The 20354-nt window shown below is 44.3% G+C and overlaps 1 protein-coding gene across 10 annotated transcripts in view; it reads left to right on the forward strand.

Annotated features, from left to right (window-relative positions):
* TANC2 (tetratricopeptide repeat, ankyrin repeat and coiled-coil containing 2) overlaps positions 1-20354 on the forward strand; it is a 780830-nt gene that overhangs the window by 350483 nt on the left and 409993 nt on the right. For 8 of the 10 annotated variants that reach the window (XM_090044146.1, XM_090044150.1, XM_090044148.1 and 5 more), the window contains one exon: positions 13142-13321. In XM_090044146.1, coding sequence (XP_089900272.1) covers positions 13142-13321 — 180 coding nt within the window. The remainder of the gene's footprint in view (positions 1-13141; positions 13322-20354) is intronic. The other 2 variants (XM_090044147.1, XM_090044156.1) reach the window with 1 other exon arrangement.

Genomic DNA, 20354 nt, shown 5'->3' on the forward strand with positions numbered 1-20354 from the left:
CTGAGCAGGTCATCAAGTCCGACCCCCTGCCATGGCAGGAAAGAGTGCTGAGGTCAAACGACCCCAGCAGGGTGTTCATCCAGCCTTGTCTTAAAGACCCCCAGGGTAGGAGCCAGCACCACTTTGCTTGGAAGTTAGTTCCAGATCCTAGCCACCCTGACAGTGAAGTAGTTTGTTTGTTTGTTTGTTTTTTAACATCTGAAAATGCCTTAAGAGATTCAGCTGTAGGCAGGCAAGCATCATGGAAAAGTTTCGGGCCAAATGGTTAAACCAATTGAAAACCAGGTCTTACTGTAAGAAATGATGGACAATTTTAAGAGGCAGTGCTACTGGCCCCAACTATAGTAATCACAAAGCATGAAAGATCAGTAATATATAGTATAAATCAGGGGTGTCCAACATTTTTGAATGTGGGGCTGGATCATGAACTTTTATCACTCGGTGGGCCAGCAGGAGCGGGTGCTCAAGTGGCCTGTCCAGTCCGGCCATGGCCTGTGGGCACAGGGGTCAAGGGGTGCCACCTGACCCTGCCGTGTCCTCCCTGCCACATGGGTGGCTTTGAGGATGCTCCCACACCTGTGCATCGGGGCTTAGCAGCCAGGGGGACATGTGGGGACAATACAGGGGGGTGCGGGATGTGCAGGGATACCCCCCTGCTCCCTCTCCCCTGGGGCAGCCCGAGCCCAAGTGGCAGGGGTCCCTCCCTCCCCGGGACCTGTGACTCATCACCCCCAGTGCGATGTCTGCAGGTGTGGGGGGATGTGGGGAGGCAGGAGTGGTGCCGGCTTCCTGCCCCAACATCCACAGCAGCAGCGGCAGTAGCATTCCTCTGAGCAGTGGCATCCGTGCCCACTGCATCTGCCCACCCGCTGCACTGCGGCCTGCTCCAGCCCACGCGGCTGGCGGGGACCAGCACAGGGCGGGGCCATCATGCAAATGAGGGAGGGGTGGGGCTAGGAACGGAAACCATGCAATGTGGGAGAGAGGAGGAGCTGACATACAAATGAGGAAGGGAGGGGTGGGGCGTGAAAGGGACACCATGAAATGAGGGGGGAGAGGAGGAGCCATACCGCGTTGGCAACTTCAAGCTGACACAGTGCATGTGGGAACCTTGTCCCTTCCCCAGCCCTTCAGCAGCCACTAGGAATCTGCTGAGGGACTGGGGCAGGGACAAGGGGTGGGAACGAAAGTAAACAGTGTTTACTTTCGTTTCCCGTCGCAGCACTGTGGGCCTGAGAAAATGGCTTTGGGGGGCCACATGTTGCACAAGCCTGGTATAGATAATAAGTATACGTATTAGATTTCATAGACATTAGGGCTGAAAGGGACCTTGCAAGATTGTCAGGTCCAGCCCCCTGCCCAAGGGCAGGAAGTCAGCTAGGGTCAAAGGATCCCAGCAAGATAAACATCCAAATCTTTCTTGAAAGTGTCCAGAGTAGGTACTTGCACCATCTCTGAGGGGAGTCTATTCCAGGCCTTGCGGACTTAGATGGTAAATAAGTTTTTCCTTATGTCCAGTCTAAAATGGTTTTCCAGGAGTCTATGACTGTTGGACCTTTGTCCTATACATAACATATATTTTATCCTTTATATACCGTATATCTCTTGGTCGTTCTTGCTGTTCCTTCATTGGGGACCTCCGCCTCCCCTACACCCCGCCTAGCACCAACCTTGATGTTGTCACCTGTGTCACTGAGATTGATGTTCTGAACCTTCTCAGCACTTGGTCTCTCGGGATCTTCGGCCACAGTCTAATGTGATACTCCTATGCCGAGCATCTCCTACAGCCCCTCCATTCTCTCTGCTTACACAGTGTCTGGTCTTGGTACTGTTCTGTCACCTGGCATGTCATCTCTTCCCCAGGCTCGGTACCTGCTGTGCATCTCTTGCGTCCATGTCCTGGCTCCACTGGGTTCGGCTGTAATCCAGTCATCACTGTCGACTTCCTCGGTCTCTGTGGATAGATCTTTGGGCCCTCTCTGGCCCTGTACTGTCACTGTGACCCCTTTCTGGGGTGCTCACCGAGTCCCCTCGCTGAGACTGTTCAAAAGCTCTGGCCCCTCCAGGCTGGTTGGGGACTCTCCTTCCAGTCCCCCGGGCTCGTCTTCCACCGGGTCTTTTATCTCGGCTCCGGGCATCCAGCCATCCAATCAGCCCTGGGGTTGTGAGATCCATTCCTGGCTCCTCCCGGCTCAGCTGTTTTTTTTTTTCTTTTGATCATCTCCTGTGGCGGCTCTGGCTGCCACGGTTTCACTCTTGCTGCGATCAGCTTCTGGCACGGCATGCTGCCACCTCCCTGGCTCTCCTGGTAAGTCTTTTTCACACCAATATATTAGACTGTTTCAGGCTCAACATTAGGAAAAAACTTCTTCACAGTCAGGGTGTCCACACTCTGGAATAAGCTCCCTCCAAAGGTGGTGCAATCACCTACCCTGAACATTTTCAAGAGGAGGCTAGACAGTCACCTTGCTAGGGTCACCTGATCCCAGTTGTCTTTCCTACCTGGTGCAGGGGGCTGGACTCAGTGATCTTCTGAGATCCCTTCCAACCTTACAATCTATGAATCTCTGAGTTTGTGAAAATGGATATGTCTTTCACAAGTGAGACGCATTTAATTAGAAAATGTCAAAAAAAACCCCAACCTAGTAGCACACTAGGCTGCATTAATAGGAATGTCACTTGCAAATCAAGGAAAATAATCCCTCTGTTGTATGCAGCACTAGTGAGACTTCACCTGGAGTACTCTGTCCAGTTTTGGGCACCATGCATCAAGAAAAGTGCAGACAAATCGTTTACGCAAATACGACCTTGCACCTTTTTTCCTGAAAGTTTGCTGCTGGAAATTTAAGCGTCTGTCTTAAATGACGAAATGTAGGAAACAGAGGATCTGACCCTGCAAGAGCCAGACTGCCCATCCCCTATTCAGGGCACCCCGACCTCAATTATTTACATCCAGTACTTTGATGATGCTGTAGTGTGTGTTCATGCAGAAGCACCACAGACCATTATTGATGTCTTTACCGAGGCATACAAGAAAATAGGTCTGATGCTTAACTTTCAGAAAACTAAGGGCCTCCACCATTAAGCTTCTGATGAACAGTCCACAGCTCCAGTAATCCAGTTCCATAGTGAGACTCTTGAAAACATTATTTCCCATACATCGGAAGCCGCCTCTCACAGAAGGCTGACATTGACAACAAAATCCAACATCACCGCAAATGTGCAAGTGCAGCCTTTGATGCCTGAAGAAACAGTATTCGAATATCGGAACATCAGATCAAGCAGTCGTGTTCCCCATCTTGCTGTATGGAGCTGAGACATGGACAACATACAGGACACACATAGTTATTGGAGAAATACAATCAATACTGCCTGCAGATATGGTGGGAAGACATGCACACCAACGTTAGCATCTTCCTGCAAGGAAACACCACGAGTATTGAGGTGATGATCATATGTCATCAACTTCATTGGGCCAGCTGTGTCATCTGAATGTCTGACTCCAGACTCTCCAATCAAATTTTATTCTCCCAGCTCAGACCAGACATACACTTGAGGAGGGCAGAGAAAGTGCTTCAGGGATGTCCTCAAGGCCAACTTAAAAAAAAAAATTGCAACATGGATATCAATTCATTTGGACCACCCAAAATTGAGGAAGAGTCTGCTATAGGGATCTTAATACTTTGAAACCTCATGACAACAACAGAAAATGGGAAAGCCAGAGTGGCAGAAACAGCATGTTGTGTACCAAACCAAGCATCTAGTACCATCCACCCGACATAGAAACATATGTCTGAGCTGCAGTAGAATTTGTCTATCCTGGATACGCCTCATGAGGCACATTAAGATGCACAGAGAAGACAATCACGGAAGTCAATCATCCTCAACTGCGAGGGCTTGTTGAAGAAGACTTTTTTACACTTACAGGTTTAACAATGGTTCTTTAAACAACAGAAATGAGACCTAGGCAGAGTTTAGGTGTATAAGGTCCAAGGAGAAGTTCAAACTTGTCCTGCATCAGCAACCACAGAAAACTTCATATCTGAATGTATTAAGTGCCCCTAAATTGGACTGCAAAGTTCACTGAACACCTTAGACACCGGACGCCACTTAGACGCTTGTCTGTCTGTTCTTTGTAGGAAGTTTTAGCAGCCTCCAGGTGTATATTTAGCTCAGCTTGGATTTTGTGGATGGTCTTATCAAGCTCTGAGGTAGCAGGACCAAGGTTAAAACTTACAGTTTGCATATAAATGATTAGTTTTAACTGAAGCTCCATGTTATCATAAACTCGGCCCAAAGTATGATCTGAAATATGGTTCAAAAATTTGGTTCACGCATTCTGGCTGCCCATCTGTTTGAGAGTGGTACGCTGTGAAAAGGTGAAGATGAACATTCAGGAGATGGCGTACCTCTGTCTAAAAGCTGGTTGTGATCTGGAGCCCACTGTTACAGATTTATATGATCCAAAAGGTTATGTAACTGGAAGACGTGCTGAACCAGTGGCTTCTGCAGATGGGAGCTGGGAACAGGGCAGGAAGTGGGGCATCTTGTTGTATTGGTCTACCACTGTTAAAATGGTAATTTACCATAAAATCCATTGTAATGTGGGCCCAGGGTTTTGATGGTGTCTCTGTGGGTATTATGGGTTCAAATAGTTTGTGGTGGGGAGACCTGGTGTGGCTGCAGAGGGTGCAAGACTGCATATAGGCCAATGCGTAGCCTTTCATTAGGGGCGACTTAAATGACTGGGAAGCCATATGGAAGTTTCTTGTTTGGCCAAAGTGCTTCTCCCACTGAAGGAATATCATGGCAAGGCAAGGATGCTTGCAGCTGCAGAGGGCCTTCAGGGAGATGCAAGCAGTCCTTTATGAACAAAAGCTTATATTTCCAGGCATAGGACCCTTGGTGCTCTTGTCTGGGTATCAGGAGTTCTTTGGTAAATGGGTCATTTGGGAAGGCTGCATAGAAGGAGGAGGGGAAATCTGGAAATGCAGTTCTACAAAAGAAATTAGGGGCAGAATTATGTTCGGGGCAGATGAGTCTGGGCTTTCCATATAGTATTCACTCTTCCAAGACAGGGCATCAATTTTCCCATTCTTCCTCCCCAGCTAGTATGTTACTGTGGATATAAAGGAGAACAGGAAGAAGCCCCTGTACCACTGATGGGGTTCAGGATTTTGGTCAGCTTCAGGGTTTCCAAATGTCTGTGTTAAGTGTAGACACGTGGGGTGTTGAGCTCCTTCAAAGTAATGCCACTAAGTTTCAGACCCTGTCTTGATATTTAAAATCTCCTGTCTGCCATGCCATAGTTCCACTCAGCCAATGCAACCTTCCAGGAAAAATAGGTGCAGAAGTGCATCTCTTGTTGATCTCCCAGTTGCTGTGACAGCATACCCCACCAGCAGCCACAACCAATGTATCCATCTCCATTATGGATGGTTTCCTTGGGTCTGGGTATACCAATATGGGCGCTGACATAAAAGCCTCAGCATTTGGAAAGGACTGGTGCAACCTGGCAGGTTTTTACGGAATGGCTGTAACTGCGGCAACCACTTGAGAAAAGTTACAGATGAAACAAAAGTAAAAGTTTGTAAATCCTGTAAACCTTGGGCTATCACAAATGCTTTGGGGCTCAGCACCAGTCACATACAGCTGCTACCTTTTGGGGATCCATCTGAACTCTATTTGCTGACAAGATAAAACTCAGGAATTCTATAGAGGTCTTGTCAAATTCACATTTCTCAAGCTTTGCATAGAGCCCATGTTAATGTAGCTGTGCTAAAACTGTTTGATCATGGGTAGCTGGGTCCTCTGGAAAAATCAGGATATCGTCCAGGTAAATCAAGACATAAAGATCTAGCAGGCCCTGGAGCAAGTCACTGACAAAATGCTGGAATGTAGTAAGAGTATTGGTAAGACTGAAAGACGTGGTGACATATTCAAATTGCCCATAGCAGGTTCTGAAGGTTGTCTTTCACTCGTGTTCTTTTCTGATTCAAGCCAAGTTGTTAGCTTCCTTTAGGTCTAATTTAGTAAAAACCTTACCAGTCCTCCCCCTATTGAGGAGTTCAGGGATAAGACTAGAGTAGCGTTTCTCAACCTGTGGGTCACAAACAAACTTTAAAAATGAATAAACATTTTTAAAAATGGATTCTTCTTTAAAGGAGAAAAATGTGGGAAACTGTGGCTTTCCCCATGCAGGCTGTCAGAGTTCCCGCCTGCAAGGGGTTGCTTGGGGCCTCCACAGCCACGCGCTGCCGGTTGGACAGCCTGGTCCAGCGCATAATCCTGAAAACTGATCCAGATCAGCAAAGTACTTATGTATGTGTTTCACTTTAAACAATGAAACATGAATAGAGCAAAACAGAGAAGGAAGCTCGGTATTTATAGCAACCATGAGAATAAAAATAATAGTTTCTGAATCAATTTGAAATTTGCCTTCAAAGAATCCTGCAGTACAGTGATACAGTTATGTTAAGAATTAAGCCTTCAGTATGTAGACAAAATAAAATAACATGGCCTGCCAGGAGTGCTCAGCTGTTGTCAGTGAGATGCAGAGCATAATACAGGGAAGCATTATTCCAGCACTTGGGCACGTATGTGCAATAGCAGTAATGTTTTTGTTTTCTATTAGCTGATTCTTAAATGGTAGAGATACATTGTGAGCTATTCCTTGATCTGGAAATTGGTGATTGGCCTTTACATTTTAGCCCTAAATTGCACCCCTTTTAATCAGGTTTCAGGGGTTCTCTGAAAGCCTTAACACTTTCTATATATTTTCTGTTGTTAAATGAATAATTTATTCATTATTCATGGAGCCATTTTAAACAGCAGGAATAAACTCAGGTCATTGTCTCTGAAATATAAAGTATTGAAAGCATTTTTTTTTTGCCTTGTCTGCATATGACAATTCAGCTCATATTATCCATTCTTTGAGAATTAGCTTTTGTAAACCTGCATTTATTTACACAACCACTGAGAATCACACACAGCTGTCCAGTGGAAATCAAATAATCGTCTTGGTAGAAGAAAATCATTTGACAGGAACAAAGGCTAAAATCCAGCCTTTGTTTTCTTGTTTGTTTGTTTTTGTTTTCTTTGACACCCAATCAATGAATTAAGCTGATTTGTCAGAAATGTGGGAGCATAAGTCTTTACTCAGTAACTATAGTTTATCCATGAGTGTATATGCCTGCAGTGAAATACAAAAGATAGCTGTTTCAGTTTATCACTGAACTCAGTTTGTTGGCCATATTCAGCTGGAAATGTAGATGCTTATTCTTTTTCAAATATTAAAAGAGTTGTGTTATGAGTAATGACTGACCCACAGTTTCAGACCTTATTGTACAAAGTCCGGTTCATCCATCCTTAGTAACAGATCTGACCCCAGGAACTATTCAGGTAACAGATTTGAAGACACTTATCTGAGGGGTGTCTGACATTGTGCTGATGCAGCCCTGCTCACAGTGCCGTGACTGCACAGGTGAAGTGTGGTTCCAACCTGCATATGATCAAGTAAAAGAACAGCAGCTGCTTGAATTTAATGTTTTGTTAGATGTGCAGTTTGTGCCTAGGCAAGCCGAGATCCCTTTCTTTTCCAAACTTAAGATGAGCAGTGAAGCCCCAAAGTACCATTTTGGTCTTCAGCGTGTGTATTTTCAAGGAAGTTACTGGAAGAGTGACCCATAGGCATCATCATTGCTTTGGAGATGCAGAACATGAGACTTCATTTCTGGTAGTTTCTCTGTTTCTTAAAAGTAAGGATTGATTCAGTTAATTCTGTCTTCTGATCTGCTATGGCAAAGCCTAGCCTAGATTTTAACATTTTTGTCTGGGGACCTGGATGTTTATAATTAAAAGCAGCAGCATAAAAGTCCCAGGCCAAGAGGGATGGGGCTAAGGTGGCTTTAAATCCCTGCCCCCCCCCAGTTCAGTTCTGGGCTGCTCTGGGGATATTCAGACAGGGGGGATCTAGACAGTCCCAGTCTAAGTTAGAACAGGCTGTCCTATGGAAGGCTTACTAGTGAGAGCCTCAATAGCATCTGCCTCATGCCCTTCCACTCCAAGCACAGCATCTTCACCAGAGCTCATGGGGGAAGTCTGACATCCATCTTCCCCAAGTTCTACACTTGCAAACTTCTATTGCTGTCCAGTGTCGAGATTTTTTTAGACCATTTCTACTTCTACAGGCTATTTCCTAGGAAACAGAGTGAGAGTGGGGGCAAGCATCTCACCCATTATTTCCTTTGGTCTGGTAGGTTAAGAGGTTCAGAATCAGTTAGCAGAATGATCATTTATTCATTGGTGACACATTTTTCCTGCTTCTCCCTATACAGTATGACAAATATACCTCTGTCTGTTGTCATTCAAATGTGTCTGAAGTATTGTTAGCAATTTGCCCTATTTCGTTGAATATTTTTTTTAAAAATGTGCTTCATAATTTTGGTAAAGTTGGTGACTGGAGGAAAAAAAATCAAATAACCTTCCTCCCAGATTTTCATATACTAGAACTGGGAGGAAAGTAGGAATTTTTCCTCCAAAATTTTTTACATTAGAAAATATCCCCTTCAATTTTCAGTCACATATATTTCAATAACCAATGTATGTTGCGGGTTAGGAAATGCCTGTGTCCTTAAGGTTTTACTCTGCCAACCATCATTTTATCTGAATGTTTCGGTAAATGTCTTCCATGCAAAATCAGTAATAATGCAAAAACCCTAATAGATTTTGTAGAGCTCCTAGCATTTGGTATCGTTGGGTTTGACACTCGTCTTGTAGCAGAGTTGAAGTGGTTGTGACTGCTTTTAAAAATGTATTAATTTCTTCTCCATTTGTGTTTGGTAAGGCTTGGAGAGGAAAGGAATTCAAGAGAAATTTCAGTAATGAGTGATGGCGGTGCGATATGGGATAAACTTTGGACCTGAAAAAAGAACAAGGACAAAAAAAATGAAGCATTTAAATTACTGCTCATTGAGGAGCTTTAGTTAGATTCTAAATTTATCACCTGAGTTCAAATACAACAACAGTTCAGATGAATAGGGGTATTCTGCATAGCCCAAAGGCTTTTCTAGTGCCTAGAGATAAGGCTGCAGAAAAAAATAGAGAGGATCTCTATCTAAATAGTGTGTCTGACTCATGGAGTAATGGACCACATTCTCAACTGTTATAAATCAGTGTAGCTCAGCTGTGCTGACTTACCTCAGTTGAGCATCTAACCCAATATCCATTTATATCTGCTGTGAGTAAAGCCAGATTTGTCATTAAAGATCACTTTGCGGTAATGGTTCCTCCTCTGTAAGCCAGCACCTTAACTTAGGTTTTTGATGTTGTTTGTCCCTAGAAGAATTCTAATACAATAAAGGGCTTAGTCTGTCTCTCTACATGTCTGTCTGTATGTTTGTCTGTCTGTAATGCTTTTGGCCAACTGGGCATGTGCCACTGAGGGGGTGCGCAGCAGTTGGGTGCACTGGTCAAGGCTGTGCAACCCCAAGTTTGAGCCACTGCCAGGGAAGTTTGTGGCTTTGGTGAACATGCCCTGGCCGCCCGAGCAGCAGGGCTTCCCCACACTTGCCTGTCTGAGGGTGAAGGGGCGGTGCCCCCCACCCCCACTGCCTTTCCCTGTTGCCCCCCGGAACAGCCAGCAGGGTGGCGGTGGGAGGGAGGGGATCTTGGCAGGAGGAGGTGGGGGGGGGGGGGTCACAGTGGCAGCTGTTGTCAGGTTCAGGTGGCAGGAAGGGAGCAGGAGGGGGCCCTGACAACAGCCAGGAGGGAGGGGAGGTGGAGGGGAAGCCCTGCTGTGAGGCAGAGGTGGACGGGGGGGGGGCCCCTGCGCTGGAAGCGGCAGTGGCGGAAGAAGTCTTTACATGGCCAGCCCCAAAGGAAGAGCAGGGGGCGAGGTGGGGCCATGTAAATGCTCCCTGAAATCTATCATTCTTGACAGAATAGCTAGTATTAAAGAAATAACAGTAAAATGGCAGACTCCATCTTTCTAAACTCTCATCATCCCACAAGTGAGAGTGGGCAAACGAATAGAGCAGCTGACCCTGAAAATATAGAAACCTAAAAACTCTGTTTCTGTGTTAACCTGTAGAATTGAATGGAACAGGCATGCTCAACTGGGAATTCTCTTGTTCTACAGAGCTGGGGTGTCAAATTCATCTCATCCCATGGGTTAGATGAGTGGCCCTGTGGGCCCATGGACCTCTTACCTCCCAACCCATGCTAGATCCAACACCCTCTCTGGCTGGGATTACCATATTTCCAGGTTCAAAAAAGAGGACACCTCTCAGGGGGATAGTGATATGCTTGTGGCCTGCCCCTCACTCCCAAGCCACAGCCTCCCCAGCCCTGCTGCTGCCCCTCACTCCCAACCCATACTATCATGCGCCCCAGTCCATGCTGGTGCCCCTCACTCTCACCCTGCAGCCCCTCCATCTCTGCTGATACCCCTCACTCCTGACTTGCAGCCCCATGGTGCTGCTGGTGCCCAGCACTCCTGATCCACAGTCTCCCACTCCCCCAGCATCCCTCACTCCCAAGCCACAGCCCCCCCCAGCCTTGCTGGTGCCCCTCACTCCTGACCCACAGCTCTCTGCTCCCTCCCAGCCCTGCAGCATTTCCTGGCTGGCCCCACCCCTGCCAGCACAGGCACTGACCCTGGTGCCACCAGCCTGGCAAGACAGCTCCATGCTGCTGCCAAAGAGCCCCATTGCCTGCCCTCCTCCCCTGCCGGCTTCACCCACCGGGGGGGCAGGCACATCCTTCCCCCCCCCCCCGATGCCTCCTCCCTGCTCCAGCCCCAGCACCCAGACAGCTTTGTCCAGTGCTGGCAGGCACCCGCCCCCTGTCATATACCCATCCCCTCTACACATCCCTGCCACACACACACCCTAGACAGTCCCCAAGCCCTGATCCTCCAACCCCTGCCTCCCATAGACTTACCTGCATCCAGCTGTGAGGGCTGGTCATACCACCCTGTCTGGCTGCATGCTGGCCATGTGCATGTGTGTGCGCAGACTCACGTGATGCCCCCTGCCTCCAATGGTGCCCTGCCCCCTGAGCCCGAAGCAGCTCCTTGCTAAGACAAGCTGCAAAGTGCTAGGAAATAGGAAAAATTTCAATGTTGAGCACAGCAAAATCCCGGACATTTATTGATATTTTAAAAAAAACACCTGGATTGAGATGGGAGGACCTGAAAAGAGGACACGTCCAGAAAAACCTGGACATATGGTAACTCTATCTCTGGCCATTCCTGGACATGAGATGTATGTGGAGTCCACTCCAGTTAGTCTGGGGCAGGTGCCACATACAGTGCATCTCCTGGACAAGCTGGAATGGGTTCTGGACCTGACAGGTGGGGGACTCATGACCCCTTCCTTTTCCCATCTGTTCCCCACACATGCTGGATCCAGTGGCCATTCTGGCTGGTCTGGAACTGAACTACATGCGGCACCTGATCCAGGACTCGTATTGCATCCAGGTCCTACCCCGGACCAGCTGGAACAGGCAACACATGTATTGGATCAGGTAAGTGGTAGGGCATCCTGGACTGGCCTCTTGCAGGTGCCACATGCAATGTGGGTCCTGGAGCAAGTGCTGCATGCAACTCGTACACAAGGGGAGGGTCTGGCCCAAGCCTGGCATGTGAGTCAACCTGAGACCCAGTTGGGGCACCAGGGGCCAGATGATGGGGCTCTGTGGGCCAAATCCAGCCTACAGGTTACAACTCAACACCCCTGTTCTAAATGGTTAGCTATATGTACCACAGAGCAATATATTGGCTGGGGTGGAGTGAAGGAAACCTGTTAGCATTGTGTGTTCTAAGTTCTTTGTGCTAGAAATCATCTGAAAATCTGTGATGAACAAACTCCATTTATCTTTTCTTATGATATAAAATAGATTTATTATGAAGTATAAAAATGTTGGTCTAACAGCAGACGTACTTTATCTCCATAACCGCAGAAGACTGTTTCATCAGCATCCTTTTCACAAGCAAAAACCCAATATTGAACTCGATTAAACAATGCGTTAATTTTAATTTAAGATATATTAAAATCTGAGAATAAAAAATAATTGCTCTCTGCATTTATACATTTTTAAAGATGAAATATGTTATATCTCCACTGAATAATAATTAAGATAAAATACCAAATACAGCTATAACCAGTATTGTTGGAGTGAAGGAAAAAAACAATAAATGATTACAAAGTTGTGAATCATCATTTATTAGTGGGTTTGTTTGTTTTTCTTAATGATCTAGGACACCAGAGTTTTACATGGATATTCTTTTGTAGAATACTAAAAATCCAAATTAATAAGAATCATTTGCAAAATGAAAAAGTAAAATGTGAAGTAGAAAGTAAAGACTGTTGTACCATATAAGCTGTGTCCTTTGACAGATGACCATAATGCTTATTGTTCCATCATCAGATTTGGCCAGTCTACGTTCACTGCAATTTGGATGGTTTAGCTCCTTCAGCTGAATGAAGCTTCCCCATTTTGGGGTAAACTAACACAAATGGGGGGGAATAGGGGGTGCTGAGGGACCTCCCAGTCCTGAGCAAATGTCTTTTTTTTCCCCCATGTTTACACCCCTCTTCGCATAGAGTTCACACGTCTCCTAGCAAATGTCCAAAGAAGGGCAAACATCCTGTCTTTTTAAAAAATACAAAAGCTGTTTTGATCCATTGAACAAGAAACGTTATCAAAGCATAAAAGGAACATTAGATTCAGTCTGAGGTCTGGCTATAATACAGTAGCAATTGCAACCGTCAAAATCCAGAAATAAAGAAAAGCATTGTTTCGTGCTTCGTAATTACGTTAGAATGGGTAACTCAGGAACTCTTCACAAAAGAAAACAGCTTACAACAAAAGCAGACTGGTCATGTTGTCCTTTACCTGCATCAAGCCTGTTTGCTATTGTATACATATAATTTCTGCAAGGAAGCATAAACACTTTGAGGCAAACACAAGAAGGAGCAATTCAACACTAATTAGGCTTCAAGATGCTTTGAGAGACGGTATGAAATTTCAGTCAGTCTGGCCATTCTAAATCTAAAAATTCCTTTGCCTAGGAATTGATAAAGGTAGTAGGCTGCCAATAATCACAAGCTCTTCTATTTTATTTTTACATTCCTATCAGGCACCTCCACAGAGAACGACTGTGCTTTTGAACCAGACTACGCTATTCCTCCACTCCCAATGACCGAAGGTATGCAGCACATTCGGATTATGGAGGGCATGTCCCGCTCTCTTCCATCCTCCCCCTTACTCACACATCAGTCTATCAGTGTTCGGCTCCAACCTGTGAAGAAATTAACTGGTAAGGACTTTAAATAAGTTCAGTGGGGCTTTTAAGGTCAAATGATGCAGAATCTGAGAGCTCTTTGAATAAGTTTCTTTGATCAACTCTTCATTTGTTAACTACATAGCCTGCTTGAATGACAGGATTTTGTAATTAAAGACTGATGCTTTTAGGATCAGGTTACCATAGGTAATGGGATGGATCTCAGTTTGACAGGCAGATCTGTCTGCTCTTGAAATAATGCAGTTGGTTTGACATGTTCTACTATTCCAGGAAATTTCTGATATCAGGATGTATTGTAGTGCCTGTCGTCTTGTGTATCTATTTAAGTCAGACCAACAGATGGAGACATTTAGCAATGTTAAGTAACTGTATGGAAGTTTTGAATGTTAGATAAAAGATGCATCAAAGTAGGTTATGTAATTTGTTACAGCTCTTTACAGTGATTTTTCACACAGACGTGGCGGGACTTCTTAAGTGCCTGGGCAATTAGCTCTCATTTGGAAAAAAAATCAGGCCTTAGATTTCTATTGAAACCTGTTTTTAAAAGCTTATTTCTCATGTAATGTTTTCACTCAAATCTGACATTATTTACTGCCCATTGTTAAAAAGCATCAGCATAGGGAGCCACAGCTTTATTAAACTGAAACACCAGCAAGTTCTTTAGAGACAACTGTATTTGGTACATGTTTGGAGGTAAACCCTAGATGCACATTTTATTAAATAAAACTGTTTTTAGCTAGTTAAAGTTTTAAAAGTAAAGTATCCTATAGAACAAGGGGAAAATGTAGCCCTGATGTTGGAATATTTTCGTTTAATTCAGCTGCATTTAGGAGGTAAATTCTCTTTGCAGTGCAGTGGGATTTTGAAGCTTCTATTAAAACTTAACTGGAGTCATAATGAAAAATGTATCTACCTTGTTGTTTTGCACCAAAACAAAATCTTGAAATGTGCAGAATGAGAATAAAATCTCTTGTTCAAAAAAAGATTCCCATGTAAGATTTCTGACCTAGCTCCTCATAGAACTGAAAGTTTGTGCAATGTTATCTTGGCTTTTCCTCCAATTTTTTTCTGTCTTTGGGCAGGTCCACAAGTGCTTGTTCACACCAATTCCCCTTTTGACACCAACAGTTATTAGGCGTTTGATGTATAAATAGACATACGTACCTAAGTATCTTTGTAAATCTAGACCCTATAGTCTGTTTGCGTTTCAAGACCCAGGCTATGAAGATCAGGATAACACTATTTCCTGACTGGAGTTTTTTCTATTTGAAATTTCTATTTCTATTTAAATTATAAACTCTAGTTCCTGTCACAATGACACTGTGACACAGTGACACTGATCTCAGTCTTCACATCTAAGCACTACTGAATATAAATAAAAATAACTCGATCATAGATACAGTGTCTCAGCAGCTTCACACTTGACTTCTGTCTGAGAATTGTGGCTTGCAGTTTTGTCTTGCATAAGCAATACACAACGTTTCTGTTGTATTAGTTAGATGTTCTTATACTATGACATAGCATATGTGAGTGCGTTGTGTTTATCATGAGCACCAGCTTGGACTACCAGAATTGGAGACTAATTCTCCAAGTAAATTCTTATGCATTTTCTCACTAATAACTTTGCTCTTTGAGGTTAACAGAAAAGGGAAGCAAGGTAGAATCCAGTCCCTCTTTTCCATTATACTTCTGGACTCCTTTAAAAAACTTAGCTAGTACCCTGATAAATGCATGTAGGAATAAAAGAAATACCACTTTTCTCTTACTGGAGTACTGAGAATATATTTCTTTTGCAGTGTTACAAACTCAGTATGAACTTTTATAAGGGATGAACATCCCATTACATATAATTTTGCAACAATTCAGAACGCCAGATGAAGATTGCAAAGAAGCAGGGAACAAGACAGAGTACTTGTCTGCAAGGCAAGTAGACTGAGAACTCCACATACAGAGAAATAACTTTTCTTTCTGCATTGATTGACTCTGCAGATCCACTGGAACAAATCATACCCTGGAGGAAGGGTTGAGAATAGAAATAAAATATTTTTAGCGTGATTCCATTCATTTCAGTTGTAAAACTCTCGAAAGGCAGGAAGAATTACATGTTTTGGACTTCCCCTACAACATTGTTAACCATGCTGTAGGGCAGGATAGTTATTTCTATTATTTGACCTTTTGGTGACGTTTCTTGTGTGAGAGTGGAAATGCTTTTTAGTTAAGAGTTGGTGCATAAATGCTCATACAAAAATGATACCAAACATTTTATTACAATAGGGATCCCATGTGTTGAGTACTTAAATTATCGTAAAAGAATGTTGGTCTCTGTATTAATATTTGCAAGGTATTAATAATAATTGTTGCACTTATTAATATATAAATAGACATCAATATAGTTGTTAATTGTATTAACACCCAATATTAATAATATTGGTATCAATATTAATAATTGGAAGGGTCATTTGTATTCATCACTCAGAGTATTTTTGGAGAACAGATGGTTGATACATGATTTAGTAAGAATATCACCTTTGAGTTTTTTTCATTTAGCTTATAGGATTAGTTATATCTTTGGTTTAGTTAGAAGTCAGAGAATTCTTTGAGAGAGAAGTTTAGGAACTGTGAGATTTTATTCCTGCATATTAATTTTTAAATTATTCCATAACAATATTTCATGTTCAAAATATGCTTTTTCTTTTTATCTGTTGCTCTGGAGCTGGGGAGGGAATGTTTAACCAGCCAGTTATGTTTGGAGAAATATATTTCATTTGATTTTAAATTTTTAGTCTGTTCAACCTAGGATAATACTTTGTTTAGATTTCTTTATTATGATAGAAGAGATGCCTTTTTTACTAGTTGTACTATTATCTTTGAAAAGCAAAAGCGGTTTCTTTGAATAAGTTAGCTCCACTCAAGTCAAGGACAAAATAGGCCAAGATTTCACCCATGCCTTTTCCTTCTTGCTTGCCTTAAACCTAGAGGATTCAGTAAATGCCTCCGTATTAACTTTCTTTAAAAGTGAAGGATTCTAAGGCAACAAACAATAACATTTACAATAAATTAAAATCCCATATCTCTCTCATTGAATATATTTTTCCCCTTATACCCCATACACTTTTGGTAATGCTGAATAACTTCCTCTCCATATTTCCCTGCTTTTAAAGAGACTGATGCAGAGCTACAGAGTCAAGTTAGAGATGCCCAACTTCCAATCTGTACTAAGAGATCTCCAATTAGAGCCCATTCACATTGTTTTTCAGATTTCTGGCTCTCTAAGCAATGTCTCCATAGTATTTTCAGCCTTACAAACATACTCAGGGGAAGATTGGGCCTGGGGGTTAAACTTGTCTTCATTGGTGACAGTATTTGTCAGTTAGTTTGTGTAATTACCAAAAGTAATGTGGTTTGTTTCAATTTTTCAAATTAGTCCATATGCCTTTATAATAAGCTTTTCTGGACAGGTGATATGTGTCTTATTTGCACTGTGTAAATATACAGCCCTGTATGCATTACCTTAAATAATAGTGAACTTTTAGTTTGTTTAGTATAGCTGTGGAATTTCCATGCTTTGTCTGTATGGTTAACAAACACACTAAGCAGTTTGCTTTCTTCTTGTTACTCTGATGCTCATTTTGCTTGCACGTAAACAGTGTATCCAGTATTTACAGTGATTGAGATGCATGTTAAAGATTCTCTTTTGTGAGGAATCAAGTTTCCCTGAAAACATATCTTGAATTTATGTATTTTTATGTAGCTACTCTTCCCTAAACAAATAATGTTCCTCACCTGCTTATGGCCTGATAGGGCCTTCATTTGCTCTGAAAGTTAGTGACTACTGTCTTATCAGTTCTCTGAGTTTCACTACCACTCTACTCTGATGAAACAAAAATGAAAATGTTATCACCTACCTCACTGTAGAGTGGACTGGTGTTGCTCTGTGATGGATAGCACCAGCAGGAAGGGAGAGCATACGTTTAGGAATTAGGGTGGCCACTGACACATCCCCAGAATATAGGATAGACCTTTGGTGAATGATGACCCTTCTCAGCCAATCAGAGGTGAGGAATGGGGCCACTGCTGCCTCAGCCAATCAGCAGTGAGGAGTGGGGCCATTGGGCCCCTTGGTCAGTCAGCAGCAAGGGGCCATTACCCCCTCTGCCCTTTCCTGGCTCACTCAGAACCCCTGTCCTCCTGGCTGTGCACCACCCTACCTCTAAGCACAGCCAGTAGAATCACGAAGACAAGTGATTGACATGTATTTCTACCAATGAACTTCTGTCTGTTTCTCATTCAGAAATGGACAGGGGACAAAGGGTTTAAAAACAGGATGGTCAGGTATAAAAATAGGATCAGTGGCTGCCCTGTTGGAAACCCAGGTATGGCCCTTCCTCATTTTTTCAAGGGTCAAGGTTCATCCAACTAACATGGGTTTAAGGTTATTAAATGCTGTCTGCAGTAGTAATCAAACGTGGCAGTATGTGTTACTAGTATTTTAAACAATGTCAGTTTTCTAACCTAGATGTGGCTTTTGCCTTTTGACCTTTGGAGAATGCTGTAAGTTGTGTCGATTTACCTAACGTGAAACCTATTCTTCTCTTCTCAAATCTTTGCTGTGTCTGATGCATGTATGCACAAGTCTGTGGAGCTGGGAAGAAGGAATTGGATATCACAAATCAAAATAGGCAAATGGTGTAGGCCACTTCATGGACTGGAGCAGTCTCAGGCTGCCTTTTTAAGGCCTTAAAATAGGATGTTTAAATTTATTCCTTCCTCCACTGCTTTATTTCAAGTCAGCTAAAAGCCTCACTCCTCTGTGAGTATGATGACATAATTGTGTCTCCATGGCTGCAAAGATATCTTCCTTCCCTCAGGAGAAATGCAAGTGAGATGCTCTGCAGATACCAGGATGAATTTCATCCTCAGGCTTTTGAATGCATATAAGGGAGTGAGGATCATAGAATCATAGAATAGTAGGACCAGAAGGGACCTGTAAGATCATCAAGTCTGATCCCCTGCCATGGGCTGGAGGTAGTTAGGCTCAAACGAACTCAATGAGGTGCTTGTCCAGCCTCCTCTCAAACACCTCCAGGGATGGCAACTATGCCACCTCCGCTGGGAGTGCATTCCAGATTCTAAATACCCTTATGGAAAAGAAGTTTTTCCTTATCTCCAGCTTAAATTTTTCCTCAAATAGCTTGTGCCCATTGGACCCCATCCTCCTAAGAGGTGCCTTTCAGAAGAGTTGTTCCCCTAGATCTTGATATTCACTCTTGACATACTTGTAGGCAGCTATCAAGTCACCTCTTAGTCTTCTTTTACTAAGGCTGAACAAACCCAGTTCCCAGAGCCTCTCTTCATAGGACCTGTCCTCCAGGCCCCTGAGCATATAGGTGGCCCTTCTCTGTACCCTTTCAAACTTATCCACATCCTTCTTGAAGTGCAGTGCCCAGAACTGGCCACAGTACTCCAGCTGTCGTCTCACCAATGCGGAATAGAGGGGGGGGAGCACCTCTCTGGATCTATTAGCCACATGTTGGCTGATGCACACCAGAGTTCTATTTGCTTTGTTGGTGACTTCATTGCACTGATGGCTCTCATTCATCTTCTGGTTAATTGTCACCCCCAACTCCCTTTCAGGTGCAGTGTCAGTCAGTGGACCACCACTCGTGTAGTCATGATGAAGGTTTTTCCTACCAGATGAAGGACCTGGCACTTGTCCCTATTGAACCTCATCTGATTGCGTTGAGCTAATAGGACCAGCCTGACAGGGTCATTCTGGATACTTACCCTGTACTCAGATGAGACCACATTTCCCCACAGCTTGGTGCTGTCCACAAATTTTAATCATTGCACTTTCTACTCCCTCATCCAAGTCATTGATAAAGATGTTAAAGAGCATGAGCCCAAGCACGGATCCCTGGGGTACACAACTCGAGATGACCCTCCAGGATGAGGCCATCCCATCGATTACAACTCACTGGGATCAGTCTCTGAGCCATTGCCAACAGTCACTGTAGACTGGTCTAGGCCTATGCCCTCCTACTTGATCGAGAGACTCGGGTGATGCCAGTCTGATTTCTGATACAGCTGTCTCCAGCTGGTAAGTCTGGTGTGGTGGAAGGGGAGGAGGCAGGGGCAGGTGCTGCCCAGGTGTGGGGACTGAGCTGTGGCTTGGGGGAGGGGGGCAGCTTCCACTGTTGCTTGCACCTGGGAAGGCACAGGGGGATGTGTGCCCCCGGATCTGCATGGGGCAGAGTGGGTGGCAGCCGGGGTTGCGTGGGGCTTTTCTCGGCAGGGGCTAGGCTCGGAGTGGGTGCCAGTGGCACTGGGAGGATGCTGCATCCACCCCAAATTTCACTGCCCCCCATGTCTTCCCAGGGTGCAAGAAGAGGCAGGAGCCTTCCCCCACCTGCCACGATCCATGGCTCTGTCCCCCTGCCCTGCTTGGCTGGCACCTGCCCCCTCCCTCACTGAGGGGGCATTAATCTGCCCCCCTGCATGCCTCTTCCCTCCCCTCCCACCTCTCCTTCCACCACACCAAACGTATCAGCTGGAGGCAGCTCTCCACACTACTGGTTCTGCTCCTCGCTGCCTGAGTGCTGTGCTGTGGCTGTTCACAGCATGGGCATTTATTGGCCAAATTATTGGCCCCATTGGGCTGATATCTGACACAGCCAATTTTCTTTATAGTGGTACCGATCTCATATCAGACCAAAGGCCTGCAACTTCTAATCAAAGGCCATGCTGAAGTTTAGGTAGATGATGTCAACCACTTGTCCCATATCCAGCAGGTTAGTTACTTGGTCATAGAAGGACACTAGTTTTCTTAGGTATGACCTCCCCTTGACAAGGCCATGCTGGTTGTATCTTAATACCCTGCCAGTTACGAGCTTGTGGTTGATGGCCTTTTTGACACTTTTTTCAAAGATTTTTCCCAGGACTAAAGTCAGACCGACTGATCTATAGTTGACAGGGTCGCCCCTCTTCCCTTTCTTAAAGATAGGCACCACGTTGGCCCTCTTCCAGTTGATGGCACCACTCCAGAAATCTT

This window comes from Crocodylus siamensis, chromosome 4 (genome assembly GCF_052110815.1).
Source record: "Crocodylus siamensis isolate JL-2025a chromosome 4, ASM5211081v1, whole genome shotgun sequence".
Lineage (NCBI taxonomy): Eukaryota > Metazoa > Chordata > Crocodylia > Crocodylidae > Crocodylus > Crocodylus siamensis.